Below are 20,649 nucleotides of genomic sequence, written 5' to 3'. Positions count from 1 at the left end.
TTACAGTATGTCAGTATTTAGAATAATGACCAATCTGAGCATTAACAGAAAAGAAAACAAATGGCTTTTATAGTTATTTTGTGTTTTTCTGTCATTCTGTGTATGTTTGTTGTTGTCTTGCTTGTTATGATTGCATTTAATGCATTTCTGTTGTCCTTTTGTCTATTTTTCCTGTAAAATGTATGTTTTTTGGGAGCAATTTTTGTGTATTTCCGTTGTCATTGTTCTTGTTTGTTAGTACTGTGGGTTTGCAGAGCCATTTTTGTTGTGTTTTTCTTGTCATTTTGTGTACTTTTGTTGTCAATTTCTGTAATTTTGTATATTTTATTGAGTTATTTTTGTGTATTTTTGTTGTTGTTTTGTGTTATTTGGAGTAATTTGTGTATTACTGTTGTTGTTTTGTTTTTGTAGTATTTTCCTGCAATGTTGTAATTGTCTTTTTTTAATGTATTCTTGCTTTTTGTTTTGTGTGTTTTTCTGTCATTTTGTACATTTACTTTGGGGGCTGCATAAAATTAGAAACAAAGGCCACATCTGGTGCCCGGGCGGCTATTTGCCCATGTCTGTTCTAGAAGCTCAGTTAAGACAACTACACATAAAATTAAGTTTTTTATTCAAAAGTTTTGCTGGAAAATGTTTCCCCTTTTATCTAAAATGTGTCTTTAGTTTTTCATGCACTTCTTTCAAAGAAAACTTCAAGTTGAATTAATTTAAGTAAATTCTATTCATTCAGCGCCAGATACAAAACATCTTTTTCTATTAATTAAAGACATGTTTTAATGGAATTAAACTACTTCATCGACTAGAATCCACACTTCCTGAATGACGAAGAACCTTCTAAGAAATGACCAATTGTGTGGTTTCTCTTCCTCAGGTTCACAGAAAACCAGCTCTGCAGCTGCCCCGGGTCAACCCATCTATGTGGACCTGGCCTACATTCCAAACCACTGCAGCGCTAAGAACGTGGACCAGGACTTTTTCAAACGTATCCGCTCCGCGTACTACGTGGTGAGCGGGAACGATGCAGCAAGTGGAGAGCCCAGTCGAGGGGTCCTTGATGCCCTGTTAGATGGAAAAGCTCAGTGGGGATCCAACCTCCAGGTAAGATTCACTTCCATTTTCCATTTCAAAATGTCTTTGTTTCTGTTTCAGAGTTCTTCAAACAGATATTTGACGCAACTATTGTCATTCATTTCACATTTGAATGACAATAGTTACGACATTCGATGAAAAATGGACATGCTGAGATCATGTGAGATTTGCCATCCAAGCCATTTGCTACACTTACTAAAGCTAACATTAGCCCACATGCTTTACGTTGAAAATTAAGATGGAATTGTGTGACATTGTCCCAAAAACATGTGTATGAGGGTTTATTTTGTCTGTGTCTTAGAGAGATTTCCATTTCAGAAAACTAAGTTTATCATATCACGTGAGAATTAGCATTTCCATCCCTATGACGACCCTTTTACGAAGATAAATTGAAGGTAAATGCGTGGTATTTAAAACATGTATGTGAAGATATATTCTGTGTCACATTACAATTTCTGCTTGATTATAGAAAAATAAAATAAAATGTCAACTCAGCCTCTATGCATAATACACTTTAGTTTTTTTTTTTTACCTCTGCCAAGGAGGTAATAGTTTCAACACTGTTTATTTGTTTGTTTGACTGTTAGCAGGATTATGCAAAAAGCACTTCATGGATTTTAACAAGATTTTAACCAAAGAAATCTTAAGCCATGGAAGATTTCATTCAAATTTGGAGGCGATCTGGATCAATATACTGATTCTGAATCAGTTTCAGAAATCCCTATCATTGGTGGAATTTCAAAAGTTAATATATTGGTTTGTTATTAATTGATCTTTATGAAATTTGACTCAGTTAGGTTGGGCTCCTCAACTATCACACAGGTTCATCTAGATTGCACATTGAAAATAGGAAAAATGGGAGTGTCCATACATTGTATGATTGTTAATGGAGATAGAACTGTTTGGATGGTGGCCCGTTATTTTAAGGTGATGTTGTTCTTGAGTCCTTGTATTACGATGTATATTTAAGTACTTTTTGAGTATTCTGAGACCTTCCTGATCTCCTTTCCGACTCTTCACCTGAATACTTTTCCTTCCCCTCTTCCTCAGGTGACTCTGATTCCGACCCACGACACGGAGGCGACCCGGGACTGGTACCAGCAGACCCACGAGAGGCAGCAGGAGCTAAACATTATGGTTCTGGCCTCCAGCAGCACCGTGGTCATGCAGGACGAGTCCTTCCCCGCCTGCAAGATCGAGTTCTAGGTCCTCCTCTCTGTGGACCCATGGGTTTCAATGATTATTATACTTATTAAGACCTGATGCTCAGAGAAAAAGATTCTTCTTCTTACTGCTGTCAGTTGTTTTCTTTTTCTTTTCTCATTTCTGACCAACGTAGTCTTTGACGTCCTTCCGTTGTGTGAAAGTAGAAACGCTGACGTTCCTTTTCGGTTGTGTTTTGTCTTTCTACGTCGGCCTGAATCCAAGCACATTTTTACTGAAACCACGAGAAGCGAAACAGTTGGTGTGTGTTTTCTTTCTTTGCTTTTTCTCTCCGTCCACAGAAAAAAAAAAAAAAACATGGGCCGTGTTGAAACTTTGTGCCTAGAAAACGTAGAAGCTGAGTTAGAAACAGGCGTCCCCCCGTTCACGTGTTCGTGCTGTAGCGTAGACGCAGCATTAGCCAAGAATCTGTGGTGAAATTACGACATTTCAACACTTTCCACCTTCTCAGTGGCTTTCGTGGTTCCTTATGGTGATTTGAGCAGAAGTGATTTCCTTCTCCAAACTTATCATCACAGAACCGACGTAGGCGGGACGACGGACAGACTCTGACGGTTCTGACCTTTAAACGGACGGACAGAAACGTGCGTGCCTTTCTGTGCAGGACGGGAGAGGAAACGTGTGTTTGTTGGACATGTGTGTGCGATGCATTTGTCAACAAACAAAGTGAGTATTTTAGCTGCCAACAGAAGAAGCACAAAACATAACCTGTAAACCCCCAAACTAGGTGCTTTAAACCACTAAACTATTACATTCATGCTTAAAAAACACTGCTTTAATGCAAAAAAAAAAAAAACAGTTTATTCCAATTAAATTCAATATAATTAATACATCGCAATCATGTCAGCAGGCATTTGGTTTCATTTCAACTAATTTTAATTAAAAAATTTACCCCACACTTTATTTATTATTTTAATTTTATCCTTATTTTGTAAGGGCGGGACATGATTTTAAATGAGCCAATCAGACGTAATATCTGTGTGTAAAGTTAAGGTAAACCAATACTAATATAATAAATAATCTGAAAAAAATTTTAGTCGACAAAACTTTAAGAAATACAAATGTGTAGATTAAATATGGATGAGTGAAACCAGTGGTTCTCAACCTTCTGAAAATGATGGTCCATTGTTCTATGAATCTGTGATAACCACATTTATTTATTCATCTGAATAATATCCACTGTTATCCAGGAATGTTTATTATTATTATAGTCATCTTAAAGATGGAAATCCTGGTTTTAATCACAAATAAAATGGTTCAAAGTGACCAAAAATGGTGGAAAAGGTGGTGAAATTGGATTTTTAAAATTGCAAATTGTGGGTAATGGAATTTGAAAATGTCGGGAAAATAGTTTAAACTGACCAATAATGGTCATGACAAATCGTGAATGTGGTTAAAAATGCAAGAATAATCATGGAATATGGTGAAAAAAGGTTAAAAGTGACAATATTGGGTCAACATATGTGACAATAGGTGTAAAAGTGATAAAAAGAGTTTTTAAGTGCTGAACATTTCTTTAAAGTGGAAAAAATGTTAAGAAAAGTTATTGAAATGGGAGAAATGTAGCAAAAATATGGCAAGAAAAAGTGATGAAAATAGGTTAAAATATGGTGAGTTTGGTGAAGTTGCAGAAAAAGGGTAAAAATAAGCATAAATTAGCTCAAATAGTTAAAAAAATATTCTCGGTTTCTTGAAGGCATCTGGCGACCCCTCCCCGTGTCTTGTGACCCCAAGGTTGAGAACCACTGAGTTAAAGGATAAATTATGATCAAGTTTCCATTGAGTTTGATCTAAAATCTCTGATCAGGTGTTTAAACACAATTAAACAGAAAAAACCCAACAATCAGCATCAAACAACTTCAGTTTGAATTCTCGCTGCATGAACAGAAGCATGAGCATTAAACGACTTCTTTAAACATTAATAAGGAAAAACGGGCACAGATTGATACGAATGTACGAGTGCAGAACAACCTTTATTTCCTCCAACACTTTTTAATCAACTTACAAAAAAAAAAAAACGCATTTTCATTCACTCACCGGCCACTTTATTAGATACACCTGATGGGAGAGGAATCGTGGTTTAAGTGCCTTGGAGCATGGCATCGTTGTTGGTTCGACTAAATTTCAGGTTCACCTCGAACTCGGTTTGAACTCCACGGCCTACATGAGCAGTAACGCTGACTCATGGTTTGGATACTGGCAGATTATTGCAGTCACGGTATAGTTGCGGAGTCATGATTTAAACAGACTTTGCGTATGACAGCAGTTTTGCTGAGTCATGGTTTCAACGCCACATTATTAGCAAAGCAAAACTGGAAATTTCAGATGAGTCATGGTTTGGATACCTCTGGATTACTGTCGAGTCATGGTGTGAACTCCACAGTATTTTCTGCTTCACTAAGTTCAACAGTATTGCTGAGTCATGATTTAAACACCACATTATTGTTAAAGCAAATAGGGAAATTTCAACTAAGTCATGGTTTGGATGGATCCAAATTATTGCTGAGTCATGGTGTGATTTACCCAAGTACAGCAGTATTGCAGAGTCATGGTCTAAGAACCACATTGCTGTTCGCAAAGAAAACCTAGGGATTTTAGCTGAGTCATGGTTTGGACACTGGATTATTGCAGTCATGATGTGAATATCATTGCTGAGTCATGATTTAAACACAAGCTTAGATAAGTACAGCTGTATTGCTGAGTCATGGTTTAAACAGCACATTATTGCTCGCAAAGCAAACCTGGGAATTTCAGCTAAGTCATGGTTCAGCAGCCTACCTGAGTAATGACAATGACAGTAAATTAACACCGTGTGAGGCTTACTGTGATTGGCTAAAAGTGAGAGAAAGTCACAGCGATTGGATAAAGTGCTTGGTCAGTGTTTGAGCCTCAGCAGAGATGCTAAAAAGCCACATGTGGCTCCAGAGCCGCCGTTAGAGGAGTCTGTTTACGTTGTGAATGAATGAATTTAAAGTTTCCATTAATGACTCATGGTGAATGAGTGCAATAGAAACCTGAGACGTGTACCTAATAAAGTGGCTGCTGCACTGTGTGAGTAAACGGTGACGTGTACGTGCATGTGTAGTTGTGTACCTTGGTACGACTTTAAAGACTGTGAGAAGATGAAGGCCTCCTCGTCGTCGTCGTCTCTCCTTCGCTCTCGGCTTCATCTCTCGTTTAACGTGCAATATTCTCCTCTTTAAACGCTTACAGTGGTTACATAGAAAACAGATTTATTGTTAAAAAGGAAGTGAAAGACTATTAAATAATCATATACTTAACAAACCTTTTGTCGTTTTTTTCTTTCCTTGAACCAACAGCTGATTGTGTGACAAACGCAGGTCAACATGTTGCCTCCAAAATGAACACACAATACACAAAAATACTGCAAATACACAAAATTACAGAAAAATACAAAAATGGACAATAAAACTGCTTATATACTATAGGCACAAAATGACAACCATGCAAAACGGAAAGAAATACGCACAAAAAAACTACAAAAACACAGAAAGTGAAAGAAAAACAAAACATGAAAACAAAAATACACAAAATTAGACAAAAATTACAAAATTACTCCAAAAACTCACAATATCAAAACAAAAATACACAAAGTGGAAGAAAAACAAACTGACTGAAAAAATAAACAAAACAAGAACAAAAAAGCAACAAAGTGTGAAAAAAATCAAATCAAAGCAAAACACACAAAATTTGAGAGAAATATACAAAATGACGTTAAAAACACACTATCAAAACCAAAATACACAAAATCCGAAGAAAAATATACAAAATTCCAAAGAAAATACATATGTTGATGATATATATATACACACAAAATGGGAGAAAAAACTTTTTGGTGAATAAAACAGTGTCACACTTTAAAACTTGATGTCAGTTTTTTTATTCTGTCACAGTTTGTTTCTACAGTACAACATGACACCCAGGATTGCACGTCAGCGTTGAAAAAACACCTGAATCACATTTAGAGCACGTGTGCTTCCTCCTCCTCTAAGTGCTACATGACGTCTCGCCACGGGAAAAAATACTTGTTCGTTTGGCGACAAAGACGGGTCCAGCTTTGGAGGCTGTTTTTATAAAAATATACACCACAGCTACAGCTCAGCAGTGCGGTATTAAAAATATGTCTATCAAAGTAAAATAGAAAAAAAAAAAAAAAGAAATCACTTCTGATAGATTAGATTTTCTCTGGTGAGACGTGAGAACTTTGGAGGTCAGCAGTAACAGCAGGTGATCAACGTTTTAATGTCCTGTAACACAGTGGTTCTCAACCTGTTCAGCCCACGACCCTCCAAAATAAAGGTCCCAGAGAGTGGGGACCCTTCAAAATAAAGGTCCCAGAGACTGGGGACCCTTCAAAATAAAGGTCCCAGAGAGCGGGGACCCTTGAAAATAAAGGTTCCAGAGAGCGGGGACCCCCACTGTAGCTGAAGGTGGTTGAACACAGACATGAACATTGAAGAACAGTCATGTGGAGACAGGACCATCTATAAGGGGGAATAAAGGGGAGAGATTGTTGGGGTCCATCCATAAAGTCAGTAAAATGATGGTCCATTGTTCTATGAATCTGTGATAACCACATTTATTTATTCATCTGAATAATATCCACTGTTATCCAGGAACGTTTATTATTATTATTATAGTCATCTTAAAGATGGAAATCCTGGTTTCAATCACTAATAAAATGGTTCAAAGTGAATAAAATGGTGGAAAAGGAGGTGAAATGAAATTTTAAAAACCAAAGAAATTGGTTAAAAGTTGCAAATTAAAGTGGACAAAAACAGACAGAAAAAGTGGTAAAAAGTGTCAATTTTGGAACAATTAGTTTAAACTGGCAATTAATATCACCTAATAGGCCTAGTCCTGTCCCAGTGATCCTCCCATCTCCAGACACTCCCCCCCCGGACGCTACTACATTGCCCATAACTTGTGATCGTCTGCGTGCTGCCCAACGAGATGACCTAACATTGACAAGAAACTTCAACAGAGTGGTGAGTCCCGACAAAGCAAGGGGTGAGAAGGTTGCATATCTACTGGATAATGATGTTTTGGTGCAACAGTAGGCAAAATCAACAAATCTCGAGTCAGACAGTGATACAGTACATCAAATTGTAATACCCACCACCTATCGTCAGCAAGTTTTGTCCCTCACCCATTAAAGTCAATGGTCTGGCCACTTAGGCATTACAAAAACTTATAATTTGATCTCACATCATTTCTATTGGCCAGGAATCAAGAATTATGTCGCTAGATTTTGTCGTAGTTGTCACATTTGTCAAATGGTGGGAAAGCCAAACCAGTAAAACAGATTCTCAAAACATTAAAAATTCAACATGCTACCTCAAGTGCGTACCATCCAGAAAGTCAAGGGGCTCTGGAAAGGTGGCATCAGACGTTTAAGTCAATGCTGCGCAAAATACTGCCTGAAAACAGAGAAAAATTGGGAGTAAGGGGTTCCTTTTGTGTTATTCGCTGCTTGAGATGCTGTCCAAGAATCCCTAGGTTTTAGTCCTGCTCAGCTTGTTTTCGGACATTCACCCCGAGGCCCGCTCAAGACACTGAAGGAAAGTTTCATGTCCACAGAGTCTTCGCAAAATGTGCTAGATTATGTTAATGAGTTCCGTGAACGTCTCCATCGTGCTAATTCCCTAGCAAAACAGTCACTTTCGTTGGCACAGTCCGTAATGAAAGGCCGCTTTGATCGTTCTGCTGTTCCTCGTCAGTTCCACATTGAGGAAAAAGTTTTAGTCTTACTGCCCATACCGGGATCTACGTTAGCTGCAAAATTTTCGGGCCCTTACGAGATCCAGGAACGCCTTAGTAACACCAATTATGTCATCGGGACTCCTGAGAGGCGTAGAAAAGCTAGAGTGTCACATTAACATGTTGAAAAGGTATGTAACCCGAAAAAAACATGATGATAAGTTGCAGGACAAGTTGTCAATTCGGCCTGTCGCTGCTAGTGGTGCGATACAGATTCTGAATGAGAGTTTATCTGATGATGGGCTTGTACCACGGCCCACATCCCCGTTAACATCCCATAGAAGTGCTAGGCTTCCTAAGACTGAGATGTTAAAAATCCTACCCTCTAGGTTAGAGCACTTAACGTCCTGTCAACAGGAGGACCTAATGACTTTAATCAGTCATTATGGTTGTCTTTTTAGTGACACACCCTCCCAGACCAATGTCTTAAAACATGACATCAAGATCCAGGACACTCGGCTGATTAAGCAACATCCTTATCGTGCTAACCCTGTGAAACGTGCATTAATGAAACAATAGGTAGAATATTTGCTACAAAATGGCTTAGCTAAACAAAGTTCTAGCCCCTGGAGTTCACCTTGTCTTGTCGAGGAAAAACCAGATGATCCCCTAGATTCATAACTGACTATCAAAAAAAAAATTCTGTGACGATTTCTGATTCCTACCCCCTCCCGCAAATGAAGGATTGTATTGATAATCTTGGAATGGCCAAGTTTGTTACAAAATTAGATTTGCTCAAGGGTTACTGGCAGGTACCGTTAACGGACCGAGCCTCTGAAATTTCTACTTTCGTTACACCTGATCATTTTTTGCAATACACAGTTATGCCGTTCGATTTGTGCAACGCGCCCGCTACCTTCCAGAGGTTAGTAGACATTGTCTTGACTGGGATCTCCAATTGCAATGCCTACTTAGATGATCTCATAGTTTACTCAGCAAGGTGGGGAGATCATCTTCAGAAACTTCAGCAAATTTTTCAAAGGTTGGCTGATTTTACGTTGACCCTTAACTTAGCTAAGTGCGAGTTTGGCAAAGCTACCGTCTGCTATTTAGGTAAGCAGGTAGGACAAGGACAGGTGCCCCCCCTTGAGGCAAAGGTAATGGCAATAAATGAATACGCTGTCCCAAATAGTCGCAAAGCGCCAAGACGTTTTCTAGGAGTAGCCGGTTACTACCAAAGTTTCTGTAGAAACTTTTCTACAGTAGTGCAACCACTAATTAACTTGCTCAGTCCTAAGGTTGAATTTGAATGGACTCCTGACTGTGAGCATGCATTCAACAGCATTAAGGCCCTTCTCGGAATCGCCGGTACTTGCGGCCCCTAATTTTGACAACCCATTCAAGCTAGAGGTCGACGCCAGTTCATTAGGAGCTGGAGCTGTCCTCTTACAGGAGGATTGCAATGGAGTTGATCATCCCGTTTGCTATTTCTCTCGTAAGTTTGACAGGCACCAACGCAACTATTCCACCATCGAACAGGAAACCCTTGCTTTGTTGTGGGCTCTTCAACATTTTGAAGTTTATGTTGGTTCTAGTTCGTTGCCAATCGTTGTTTATACTGATCATAACCCTCTCGTTTTTCTTTCACGCATGTACAATCAAAAACGTAGGCTGATGCGGTGGGCGTTGATCGCACAAGAGTACCACCTGGACATTCAACATAAGAAGGGTTCGGAAAATGTCTTGGCGGATGTATTGTCTCGAGCGGTAATGTAATGTGATTAGGGTGTGTGTGTGTGTTTTTTTTATATGGATTTTCTTAAGGGGGGGGTGTTACAACCCTGCTGTTGGCCCAGCCCCTGTGTTGGGAGGAAATGCAAAAAGGACTGTGACAGCACTCGTCTGCGATTGGTGGATTCCTCTTCTCCTATGCAAATTCTCCTGTGCTGCTCCTTCTTCAGGATTGGTCTTCTTCTTCCTCCACCTGCACTTGGAGCCAATCAACAATCATTCCTCATCAGTCTCCACAGTTAAAAAGATCTCTGGAACATTTGCTCAGGGGGAATCTGACTAGCAGATTGCCCCACTTTGAGTGTTCAGGTGACTTGCCTCTTTCAATAATAATTAGACTAGATTAGAAGGCTCAGTAGGATTCAGCTGTGTTGTGAATTAGGTTCTGTTTTGATTGTTTTCTGTACATTTTGAGATTGCTCCCTTTGTTAAACTCCCTCTTTGCAGGTGACTCTTTAAGTTTGTCATTGCTCCCTTTGTTAAAACTTTATAATAAATTGTCTTGGTTTACCTTTTTATATCTGCGTTATGTTACTTCCTCCCTCCTAGACAAAAGAGGACGTAACAATGACAAAATTATGAATGTGGTTAACTTGACAAAAAGCATGAAATCTGGTGAAAACAGGTTAAAAGTGACAATAATGGGTCAACATATGTGACCTTAGGTGTAAAAGTGGTAGAAAGGGTTAAGTGTTGAACATGTCTGGAAAGTGGAAAAATGTGCAGAAAAGTCATTGAAATTTGATGTAAAAGTGTCAGAAATGTGGGAAATGTAGCAAAAATGCATTAAAAGGAGTAAAAATATGGCAAGAAAAAGTGATGAAAATAGGTTAAAATATGATGAGTTTGGTGGAGTTGTAGAAAAATGGTAAAAATGAGCAAAAAAAGGGCTGAAGTTGTAAAGAAAAATATTCTTAGTTTCTTGAAGGCATCTGGCAACCCCCTCCCAGTGTGTTACAACCCCAAATGGGGTCCTGAGCCCAAGGTTGAGAACACTTGCTGAAAGTCACATGACCCATAATGACCTATGAAAAAAGTAACGGCTTATTAACAGTTCAAAGGAAAGTCGTGTCTTCAATCTCATGTAACAATAAATTAAATCTTTTTTAAATCCAGTAAACTGAGTATTATCCTTTTAAAAAAATAACTCCAATAAAATTACAGAAGTTAAATTTGTAACATGTGAAATCAATTTAAATGACTATATACAATTATAACAACTATAATAATGATAACTTATTATTGTGCTTATAGGATTTCAATAAACATTTTATTTATCTAAGCTGACCTTCAGGTATGAGGAGTTGAGAGAAAGTTTCTCCTTCTGGTGTAAAAAATAAAAAGGTGTAAAAATGTATTTGCTTTGACCTCACGCTTTTAGTTTTTTGAAGCCCTCAGACTGCAGTAGTTTGAGACCCCTGCTTTCTGCTGGTAAGTTTTTAGTGTGTGCTGCCCCCTGGTGGAAACACAAAAGGAAGTATTCTGAAAACGAGCAGCTACGGTTCTGCTGACTCAGCAGATGTTTCCAGATGTGTGCCACCTTCTGGGCTGTCGCTCCACAGCTCCATGGACTCCTGCGTGTCGAAGAACTCGTCGGGGCCCTCGGGGGACTGAGGTGTCTGAGAGCTGGAGCCGGCCTCGCTGCTGCTCTCCCTGAGCTCCAACAGCACAGGCAGGGACCCGGGGGGGCAGTAGCCCTCCATCCGACCCAGGGACAGCTCGGCCAGGGCGGGGCATGGCGGGCGGGCCCCGGGATCAGACACCGCGCCAGGGTCCACGGGGTCGGGCTCGGGGTCGTCCTGTGGAGAGTTGTGGGGGGTCAGGGGGACGTCGGGGGGGTTGGTGGTCTGAACTGAGCAGTTCTGGGAGTTTTGTGAGTTGTGGGTCTCCTCGCTGCTCTGGGGGGTCAGACACATCTTGTCACTGAAGCTGAAGCGTGGGGAGGTGTCCGTGGTGGTGGGGGAGGACGGACCAGCACTGGACACCGTACTGGATGGACCACTGCTGTCTGCACACGCACACACACACAGTATATTGTTCAGAAGCTGAGAAAACCATGGTTGCCTGGCAACAGCTAACAGGAATCATCGAACATGCATCATATCCCGTCCAAAATGGTGGCTCTCCATAGTTTATACCCAAAGGTATAAAAGCGTTCTAAAAAGTCCTTTTAATGTGTTTTTTTTCTAAAAAAAATGCACATATTTTATTTATTGGTAACAGGGGTGTACCATCTACGGAACCTCACGATTTCATTATTTAACGGTTCACAATATTAACAATGTTGGATTTATTTATTTATTTTTTTTCTCCCATTCAAGGTTTGTTTTTTTCTCCTCACTTTCATATGTTTAAACACGGTTTATGTGTCATAACCAAACACATGTATCACCATTATCTTTTATTTATGTCAAACAACCAAATCTAACAGTAATCGTATTACAAAATAAATAAACACCGCCATCACCTGGTCCGTCCCTTCAGGCACTTTCGTTGTTGTTTTCCCGTCATTTAGTTATTATGAAAAACAAACGATTTTTTAACATTTATGAATCGGTATTGAATCGTCACGTGTTGAATTGCAATTAATCTAATAATCGATGTATTGGCACATTCTGGCAGGCAATACACGTTACGTTACGTACATTTCCACTACAGGCACCCTTTGATCAGAATCAGAAAAAAAATATTTTGCCAAGTACAGTTTTAAAAAACAGCGCAGGGAATTTGACTCAATACTCTGTCACAAAACAGAAAAAACAAAACACAAGCCAGTAACAGTAATAATAATATACAGTATCAATAATAGGTATAAAGGATAAGGGATAAATGACGTTTGTGTATGTGTGTGTGTGTGTGTGTGTGAGATACTCACACCATGGAGGTCTGTCAGAGCGAGAGCGCAGAGACATGGAGGACGATAGGACCCTGTGAGGGACGTCCACTGACGGCTGGTGGTGGGAATACAACATGGCCGATAGAGCTAGAGGAGAAAAGACCAGCGTCAGGTCGACATGGCAACAAAAGGAGCAGCTGGTGTTGATACAGACGTATAAAGAGTAGATCTGTTCTTGTCGTTTATTTCAGAGTTATAGACATAATAATTTGGAATGACTTCTGCCCACCTCCCACACCTTTTTCCCTTTTAAGTGTTTTGATTCCATTTTGAAGTATTATGTTTGGACAGCTGTGTCTTTCATTGAGTAAAAACACTGGAAATGTCATTGTACACAAAAACTGAGCACGAATGAGGAAGAGAGGGTAAAGTCAGGCCACGCCCCCACGCTACATCTAAAGTGATTTTCCGCAAAAATAGTTTCTCCGTCAGCTTGGAAGATGGTAGAAAATTTCTAAAAAAAGGCTAATAAGTGACGCTAAGCCTGAGGTAAAGAAATCCAAAGTTGTTTCTGTTGAAATCGCGGAGCAGGAGCAGCAGTTAGCGTAGCGACTAGCAGCACCAGTAGCGATGATGCTAATGCAGGAGAATCTAACAGACAGGACACAGGAGGAGAACTGTCCATGGGACATGAGGAGAACTCAGGGACAGAGAGAAGAAAAGGAGACATTGCCAGGATACAAAGTTCTACATGGCAGTTTTTTTTGTCTGTTTTGGACAAATAAAATGTAAGCACGTTTTATTGTCATTTTCTGCTGTGCTGCTGATTCATTAGAGGAGTTATGACCTTGTGCTGTGGGTGTAACAGTTAATAATTGTGGCTAAATTAGAGGTGATTATGGGCTGTCCTTGGTGCTGAAACATGGCAGATTATGACAGCTGTCACTCAGAGCGAGATGTGCTCCGCTTCTTTAATGCTGATTCATCGTTCTATTATTAAACATTTAGGTTAAATTGGTTGTTTGTGTTCACGTGATATTATATATATATATATATATATATATATACATTTAGTTAGCAAAAGGAGCTTTAAAAAATGTTTTATTCTGTGACATTTTTGTCTCTCTCTTAAAACAACCTGCAGCCTGTGTTCTAGCACTGGTTATAGATCATAGATCTGTTCCTGTCCTTTGTTACAGTAGTAGTTTATGTATTATTTTTGTTTCTGGGGTTTGTCATTGTTTTTTTGTGTTGGTCTCTTCAGTCATGATTGACGGAGCCCTCGTCTCTCCTTTGTCATAAAGCGATGTGTAAACTCTATTAGTTCCTCTAAACCAGGGATGGGCAACTGCTACCACAGCGGGGCCACAAACGTGATTGTCTGATCCGCGGGCCACATTATTAACATTCATGCCAGTATTAAGAATAACAACAAATCTGAGCATTAACACAGGAAAGACGTATTTTTGTGTAGTTTTTTCTGAGTTTTTAGTCATTATGTTTATCTGTCATTTTCGAGAATTTCTGCTGGCATTTGCATGTTTTATGAGTAATTATATGTGTTTTTTTGTTATTTCTTGTGTGCTATTTCTTGTGTGTTATATTTGCATATTGTTTATTGTCAATCTGTGATTTTTTTCAGTATTTTTGTCGTTTTGGGTATTTTTTCCGTCATTTTGTGTAATTGTTGTTTTGTAAGTTTAGGTGGTTGTTTTGTATGTCTGATGGCTTTTTGTGTGTATTATGAGTCTTTTTTGTGCAGTTTTGAATTTCTTTGTGTATTTTTGTTGACATTCTGTACATTTTGCTGTTTTGTGCGTTTTTGGAGTTATTTTGTGTATTATGTTGGGATTTCTATTACTTTTAATTTCTTGATTTACAATTTTTGGTAGATTTGTCTTGGGGTCCGCACAGAATTAGACCGAGGGCCGCACGTGGCCCGCGGGCCGCCAGTTGCCTATGTCTGCTCACAAAGTGATGATGGTTTCCAACCTCTGGTGGTCTTGTGGCGTGGGTCTCCGGCGCTCTCGCACACGCTGCTGAGGAACTCGTTGACTTGCTTCAGGGACAGAGAGTTGTGCAGAGTCTCCAGGGGGTAGATGGAGGGAACCATGGAGCAGCCGTCAAACCCTGGGACAGAGGGGGGGAGGGTTCAGGATCAGAACCACTAACACACAAACACGCTCAGTTCACAGCTCTACGTCACCCACTTCCAAACGTGCCCTCAACCACCTGCAGGGACCGCCATGCCAAGACAGGTCGACCAAGGTTAGACCTTCACTCAAAATAAAAAAAGGAAAACAAGCTTTCACTGCAGCTCTGAACACAGTGTCCAATTAAAAAAAACACGTCATCATCATCATCCAGCAGATTATTCACACGCAGAGGACGTCCTCACTGTGAGTCTGCACAACCAACGTGCACGCTTCAACTTCCCGTCCAGAAGACAGAAACTCCATTAAAAACATGAAGAGTTTGTGCTTCTTAACATTAACTCCCAAATAAACACTGAATCATCAACCGAGGACACAAACACAGTCCGTATATCGCAATAAAACAAGGAACCAACTGAGTGACATGGGAATACCAAATATCATCCCGACTAAAACTTTAAAACAGGGCAAACGGTGAACACTGAAACCTTATCACAGCGAGGACGCAAACATGTAATTGTCATGTGATCTGAGGGCCATTCATGTCAGCATTTAGCATAAAGACCTATCTGAGCATTAACGATGAAGACAATAAAGGGTTTGTGTGTTTTTGTTATTTTGTATATTTTTTTTTTAGTCATTTTGTATATTATTCTCTAATTTTGTGTGTTTTTGTGTGTTTTGAAGTAGAATTCATGTATTTTTGGTGTTGTTTTTGTGTGCTTTGTTGTCGTTTTGTATATTTTTCTTTCATTCTGTGCATTTTTGTTGTCATTTTTGTGTATTTGCCTGTAATTTTGTATTTTTTTTGATTAATTGTGCATTTTTTTGTGTAATATTGTGTATTCCTCTTGTCCTTTTGTATGTTTTGGAGTCATTCTGTGCATTTACACACAAAATTAAACCCAGGGCTGCATGTGGCCCCGAGCTTCCTTTGACACAATCTGTTTTCTTCTTTCTTTAATCCGAAAGCAAAGCCCTGCACAACACAAACCGAGGATTGAAGTTTGAGGAGAAAACATTCCTAATTCTCCTCCTACTCTTCCTGACCAGGACCAGTGAGTCTGTGTCAGCTGACAGGCTAACAAACAGGGTTGGCAGTTCACCAGACGAAAAAGAGTCAGAAAATCAATCAGCCACATCGATCAATAACTCAAAGATCATTGGCTGGAAAAAAAGATGTAAAAGGTTGAAAGTTTGCTTTGATCTCCAGTATAAACACCTATTTGGATAAGTTTGGTGCATTGCATTGTGGGATGTAGTATGGTGGCTGGGAAGTGTCAGGTGAATGCATTTACAGAAACGAACACAAATGCAAACAGGTCACAACACGAATGCAAACCGGCCACAACGGAAGTGTTTCCGACGGACCGGTATTACAGACGGACGGGTATTATGATATGATAGCCTGATATGAAAAATATAAGAGTATCCTAATCAACTTTCACTTACTTTCATACGCGTTTCTGTGTTCTTAACTATGCTGGTGGGTTAAAAACATCTGCCAGAAACGTGTCCATCTGTAATACCGGTCCGTCGGAAACACTTCCGTTGCGGAAACCCGGTGGCTGGGAAGTGTCAGGTGAATGCATTTAAATAAATAAACACAAATGCAAAAAGGTCACAACACGAATGCAAAATGGCTACAACGGAAGTGTTTCCGACGGACCGGTATTACAGACGGACACGTTTCTGGCAGATGTTTTTAACCCACCAGAACAGTTAAGAACAAGAAGAAGATATTGAAACGGGTATGAAAGTAAGTAAAAGTTGATTAGGATACTCTTATATTTTTCATATCAGGCGATCACATCACAATACCCGTCCGACTGTAATACCAGTCCGTCGGAAACACTTCCGTTGTGGCTGGTTAGCATTCGTGTTGTGACCTGTTTGCATTTGTGTTTGTTTCTGTAAATGCATTCACCTGACACTTCCCAGCCACCGTATTGGACGGCTGCATAAAAGGGTTTTTACTTCATTCTTTCTGTGATTTTTTTTTCTTCTCCAGACAAGGAGGAAAGTTCAATTTTGTCTGGATTCAAATCTTTCCAAATTGTTGTGACATAATTTCCATTACGGAAAAAAGCCACAAATGTGTTTGGAAGTCACTTTGGCAGAGTTTTTAGAGCAAACAGAAGAAATCAGTATCTGGCAGCTGGCCTGCTACGGTCCTAAAAAACTTCAAATCTGTTAACAGTTGTATATATACTTTTATATTTTATTTTACTTAATTATTAATATTTTTAATTTTATATTTTCTAACTTATACATAAGCATTTGGCACCTTATCATTCAGTGTGTGTGTAATTATTATTATTAGTGCTTTTTTTTAATATGCTTCTATAAATCACCCCTCAGGGATTAATGAAGTTTTTTCTGATTCTGATCAGAGGAAGCTGTAATTTAAGGTCTGACAAATAATGTTTTGGGACCATATCATACATTTACATGGGATTTATCCTGTTAAACAGGTGTTTGAGGGTTAGCAGTGTGACTAATGTTTAGCTCTCGTGCAGTACCTTAAGTAGAAAATGATTAACATTAGTCGACTATTACCTTATTTAGAATGTTTGGTATGATTTTGGGAAAATTAACAGCCAGTAAGGTCGTTTAAACAGGAAAAGACGATGAAACAGAAAGGTGTTATATGGCGCCAGACTCAAAACACAATTTCTAAAACAGAAAGTCGGAGCCCCACCAACTTCCACGACATTAAAGATCATCGTTTAGTGCCGATACTAAAGCACACCTTCAATAACCAGCTTGAGTCCATGCTTAGAAAAAAGTGGACCTTCAGTTTACTTCCTTTACTTTACATTGGTTGATTTAAAACTCAGGATATGTAGTAAATAAACTAAAAGGTTGTTTTTTCAAAGATCTTCAAACACGGATTAATTCAATAAGCATAAGAAGCGTTGATGTTATTGTGTAAACATGCTGTTATGTCTGAATTATGGTAAATTTAAAAAGGGTCAACATTCAGAATAGTTGAAGAAAAAGGAGGAAAAAAAAGGTGCTGCCACTGCAAGAAATGCCCCAAAACAGCTCCAATAAGGCCAGCATTTTTCAATCTGCATAACCACAGACAGGCAAGCATGCAGAGACGTGAAGAGGCCAGGCAAGAGTCAACAGCAGCCAGCACAGTCCGGGGGGGCGGGGCTAAGAGAGGGCGGGGGGCCAGGGCTGACCGTGAAGGTACTCTAGGGGCTCCTGGCCGGAGACGAGCCAGTTGCGGAAGAGGCGGAGGTGGTAGGAGCACTGGTGGAGGTGGTGGGCCATGGCGCCGTCCATAGACAGGTGGCGGCCCAGGCTGAGGCTGGTGGAGAAACGCCTTAACAACTGGGCCACGTGGTGCTCCTCCAGGGGCTCTGAGGAAGGAGAGGGGGGGAGAGCCAGGAGGGACAGAGCAGGAGGTGAGGAAGAGGAGGAAGAGGAGCAGTACAGGTTTGAGGCCGCGAGGGAGGGAGGGAGAGCAAGGAGAAGGAACAGAAAGACAAGCGAGGGCGTCGCCTCCACGTATCCAGACTATTGGTAGTGAGCAGTGCTCTGTTACATGCTGGATTGAGGACTTCTAGATTTAGACATCCCTGTCTCTGATTATGGTTGCACAATTAATCAAATTTTAATCATGATCACGATTTTGGTTGCCACAATTAAACTAATGTGATCGTCGGCATTATTTACGTTTAAAATACGGGCTCTGCCCTCTATTAGAAGATCATCTGTATGCACCAAATAAATTTTTTTACTTTTAAAAATAGGGCTACTTTACAGTTTTAGAGCCTGTGCACCACCAGGTTGAAATGATGTCATTGATGACGTAAATCGCCCCTTTTAGTCCATTGAGTTCTACAGGAGGTGAAGCATTCAGGATCATTTAGCAGCTTTTTCAGTCAAAAGAACAACTTGTGCTGGTTTGTGTTGATCTAAAAATAGTAAAAGTTAAAAAAAAGTTGATGTTAACTTTTTTTGTTTACCAAAATTTGATAAACAAAATCTGTGCCCCAATAAAATCTGTGACCGCAGGGGGCGACAGTTCCGCCTCTGCTGTTTCGTAGACGGCCCTTAAGATTTAACACATTATCCTTTTAAATAACCTGTTTAAACAAGAGATTGATCTACGTCTGAGATATGTGTAGGTTTTATGTATTAAATTTGCTTGGATTACAGCTATTATTTTCATTACTGTTCCCTTTTTCTGTGTATGTTTATTTGACTAATTTTGTTTTTTGCTTGATTAAGTTTTGATGTGTACTTGTGTTGCTTCTGTTCAAATATATGAAAAATTATTGTTATTTTTGTAACCATTTAGTTTTCACTCTAGGCCAATTATTTCCAACAGGCTAGATTAAATGCATGTAGAAGGAATTATTTAAAAATAAGTGATTTATTGTAAAACATGTCTAATGATGTAATAAATAATTATGTTTAGAAAAAAACACGCATTATCATTACTTAAAGAATCAATTTATCTATATATATATATATTTTAATAACTATAAATCAATTTTATACATTATAACTACGGCGAGTTATTGTAAAATAGAAGATAAATCTTTGTGGAGTGTGAAAACACTCTGGATACGTGAGGACGGACTGCAGAAGGGGAAAGAAAAGGCTTGTGTGTGTGTGTGTGTGTGAGTGTAAAAGAAACAAACCAAAACCCAGCAGCAGCCACCTGACTGCAAACAGCCAATTGTTGTGGACCAAAAGCAGTGAATTTGAGATGAAAACCTGCCCAGTGCTCCAGTAACAAAGAATAGTTTCCTTTGGTGCAGAAACGTGAAAACGCTCACTGATCCAAACCACAGCGAGAAACAGAAGAGCTGAAGATGAAACACGGTGCAGAAAAATCACAACCACCCAAACAACAGGGCTTTATTTAACCAACGCTGCAGAAGGTGTTTGACTTCAAACAACGCCAGAGTTCATCTTACAACAAAACTTTTAAAATAGTCTTTACAAACACCAACACAGTGCTTTAACTTCATAGCACACAGAACATGAATAAACACGACTAAAAACTTCCTCCTCGGGTGGAAAACCTGGTGCCAGAAAAAGAAAGGTGCTGATCTACTATGTAAACTACTTAGTAAAGGTCCTGGTCAATCTGGTAAACCTAATAAAGGATACAGGCTATCTGGTAAACCAAGTAAAGATTACGGTGTATCTGGTAAACCCAGTAAAGGTTACGATCTATCTGGTAAATCTAATAAAGATTATGGTGTATCTGGTAAACCTAATAAAGATTACGGTCTATCTGGTAAACCTAATAAAGATTATGGTGTATCTGGTAAACCTAGTAAAGATTACGGTGTATCTGGTAAACCTAATAAAGATTACGGTCTATCTGGTAAACCCAGTAAAGGTTACGGTGTATCTGGTAAACCCAGTAAAGGTTACAGTGTATCTGGTAAACCTAGTAAAGGTTACGGTGTATCTGGTAAACCCAGTAAAGGTTACGGTCTATCTGGTAAACCTAGTAAAGGTTACAGTGTATCTGGTAAACCTAGTAAAGGTTACGGTGTATCTGGTAAACCCAGTAAAGGTTACGGTCTATCTGGTAAACCTAGTAAAGGTTACAGTGTATCTGGTAAACCTAGTAAAGGTTACGGTGTATCTGGTAAATCTAATAAAGGTTACGGTGTATCTGGTAAACCCAGTAAAGGTTACGGTGTATCTGGTAAACCTAATAAAGGTTACGGTGTATCTGGTAAACCCAGTAAAGGTTACGGTCTATCTGGTAAACCTAGTAAAGGTTACGGTCTATCTGGTAAACCCAGTAAAGGTTACGGTCTATCTGGTAAACCTAGTAAAGGTTACAGTGTA

The 20,649-nt window shown here is 39.4% G+C and overlaps 2 protein-coding genes across 2 annotated transcripts in view; one reads left to right on the top strand and one right to left on the bottom strand.

The window, feature by feature from the left end:
- map1aa (microtubule-associated protein 1Aa) overlaps positions 1-3,144 on the top strand; it is a 37,857-nt gene extending 34,713 nt beyond the window's left edge. Inside the window, exons 6-7 of the mRNA XM_028473029.1 lie at positions 875-1,101; positions 2,143-3,144. Coding sequence (XP_028328830.1) covers positions 875-1,101; positions 2,143-2,298 — 383 coding nt within the window. The 3' untranslated portion in view covers positions 2,299-3,144. The remainder of the gene's footprint in view (positions 1-874; positions 1,102-2,142) is intronic.
- A 7,817-nt stretch (positions 3,145-10,961) lies between these two features.
- The window catches only part of ppip5k1a (diphosphoinositol pentakisphosphate kinase 1a), a 50,606-nt gene continuing 40,918 nt past the window's right edge, over positions 10,962-20,649 (bottom strand). Inside the window, 3 exon segments of the mRNA XM_028476800.1 lie at positions 10,962-11,836; positions 12,704-12,811; positions 14,657-14,794. Of these exon segments, the coding sequence (XP_028332601.1) occupies positions 11,325-11,836; positions 12,704-12,811; positions 14,657-14,794 (758 nt within the window). The 3' untranslated portion in view covers positions 10,962-11,324.

The sequence above is a fragment of the Gouania willdenowi genome, chromosome 3 (assembly GCF_900634775.1).
Source record: "Gouania willdenowi chromosome 3, fGouWil2.1, whole genome shotgun sequence".
Lineage (NCBI taxonomy): Eukaryota > Metazoa > Chordata > Actinopteri > Blenniiformes > Gobiesocidae > Gouania > Gouania willdenowi.
This window is presented reverse-complemented; position numbering and strand designations above follow the sequence as displayed.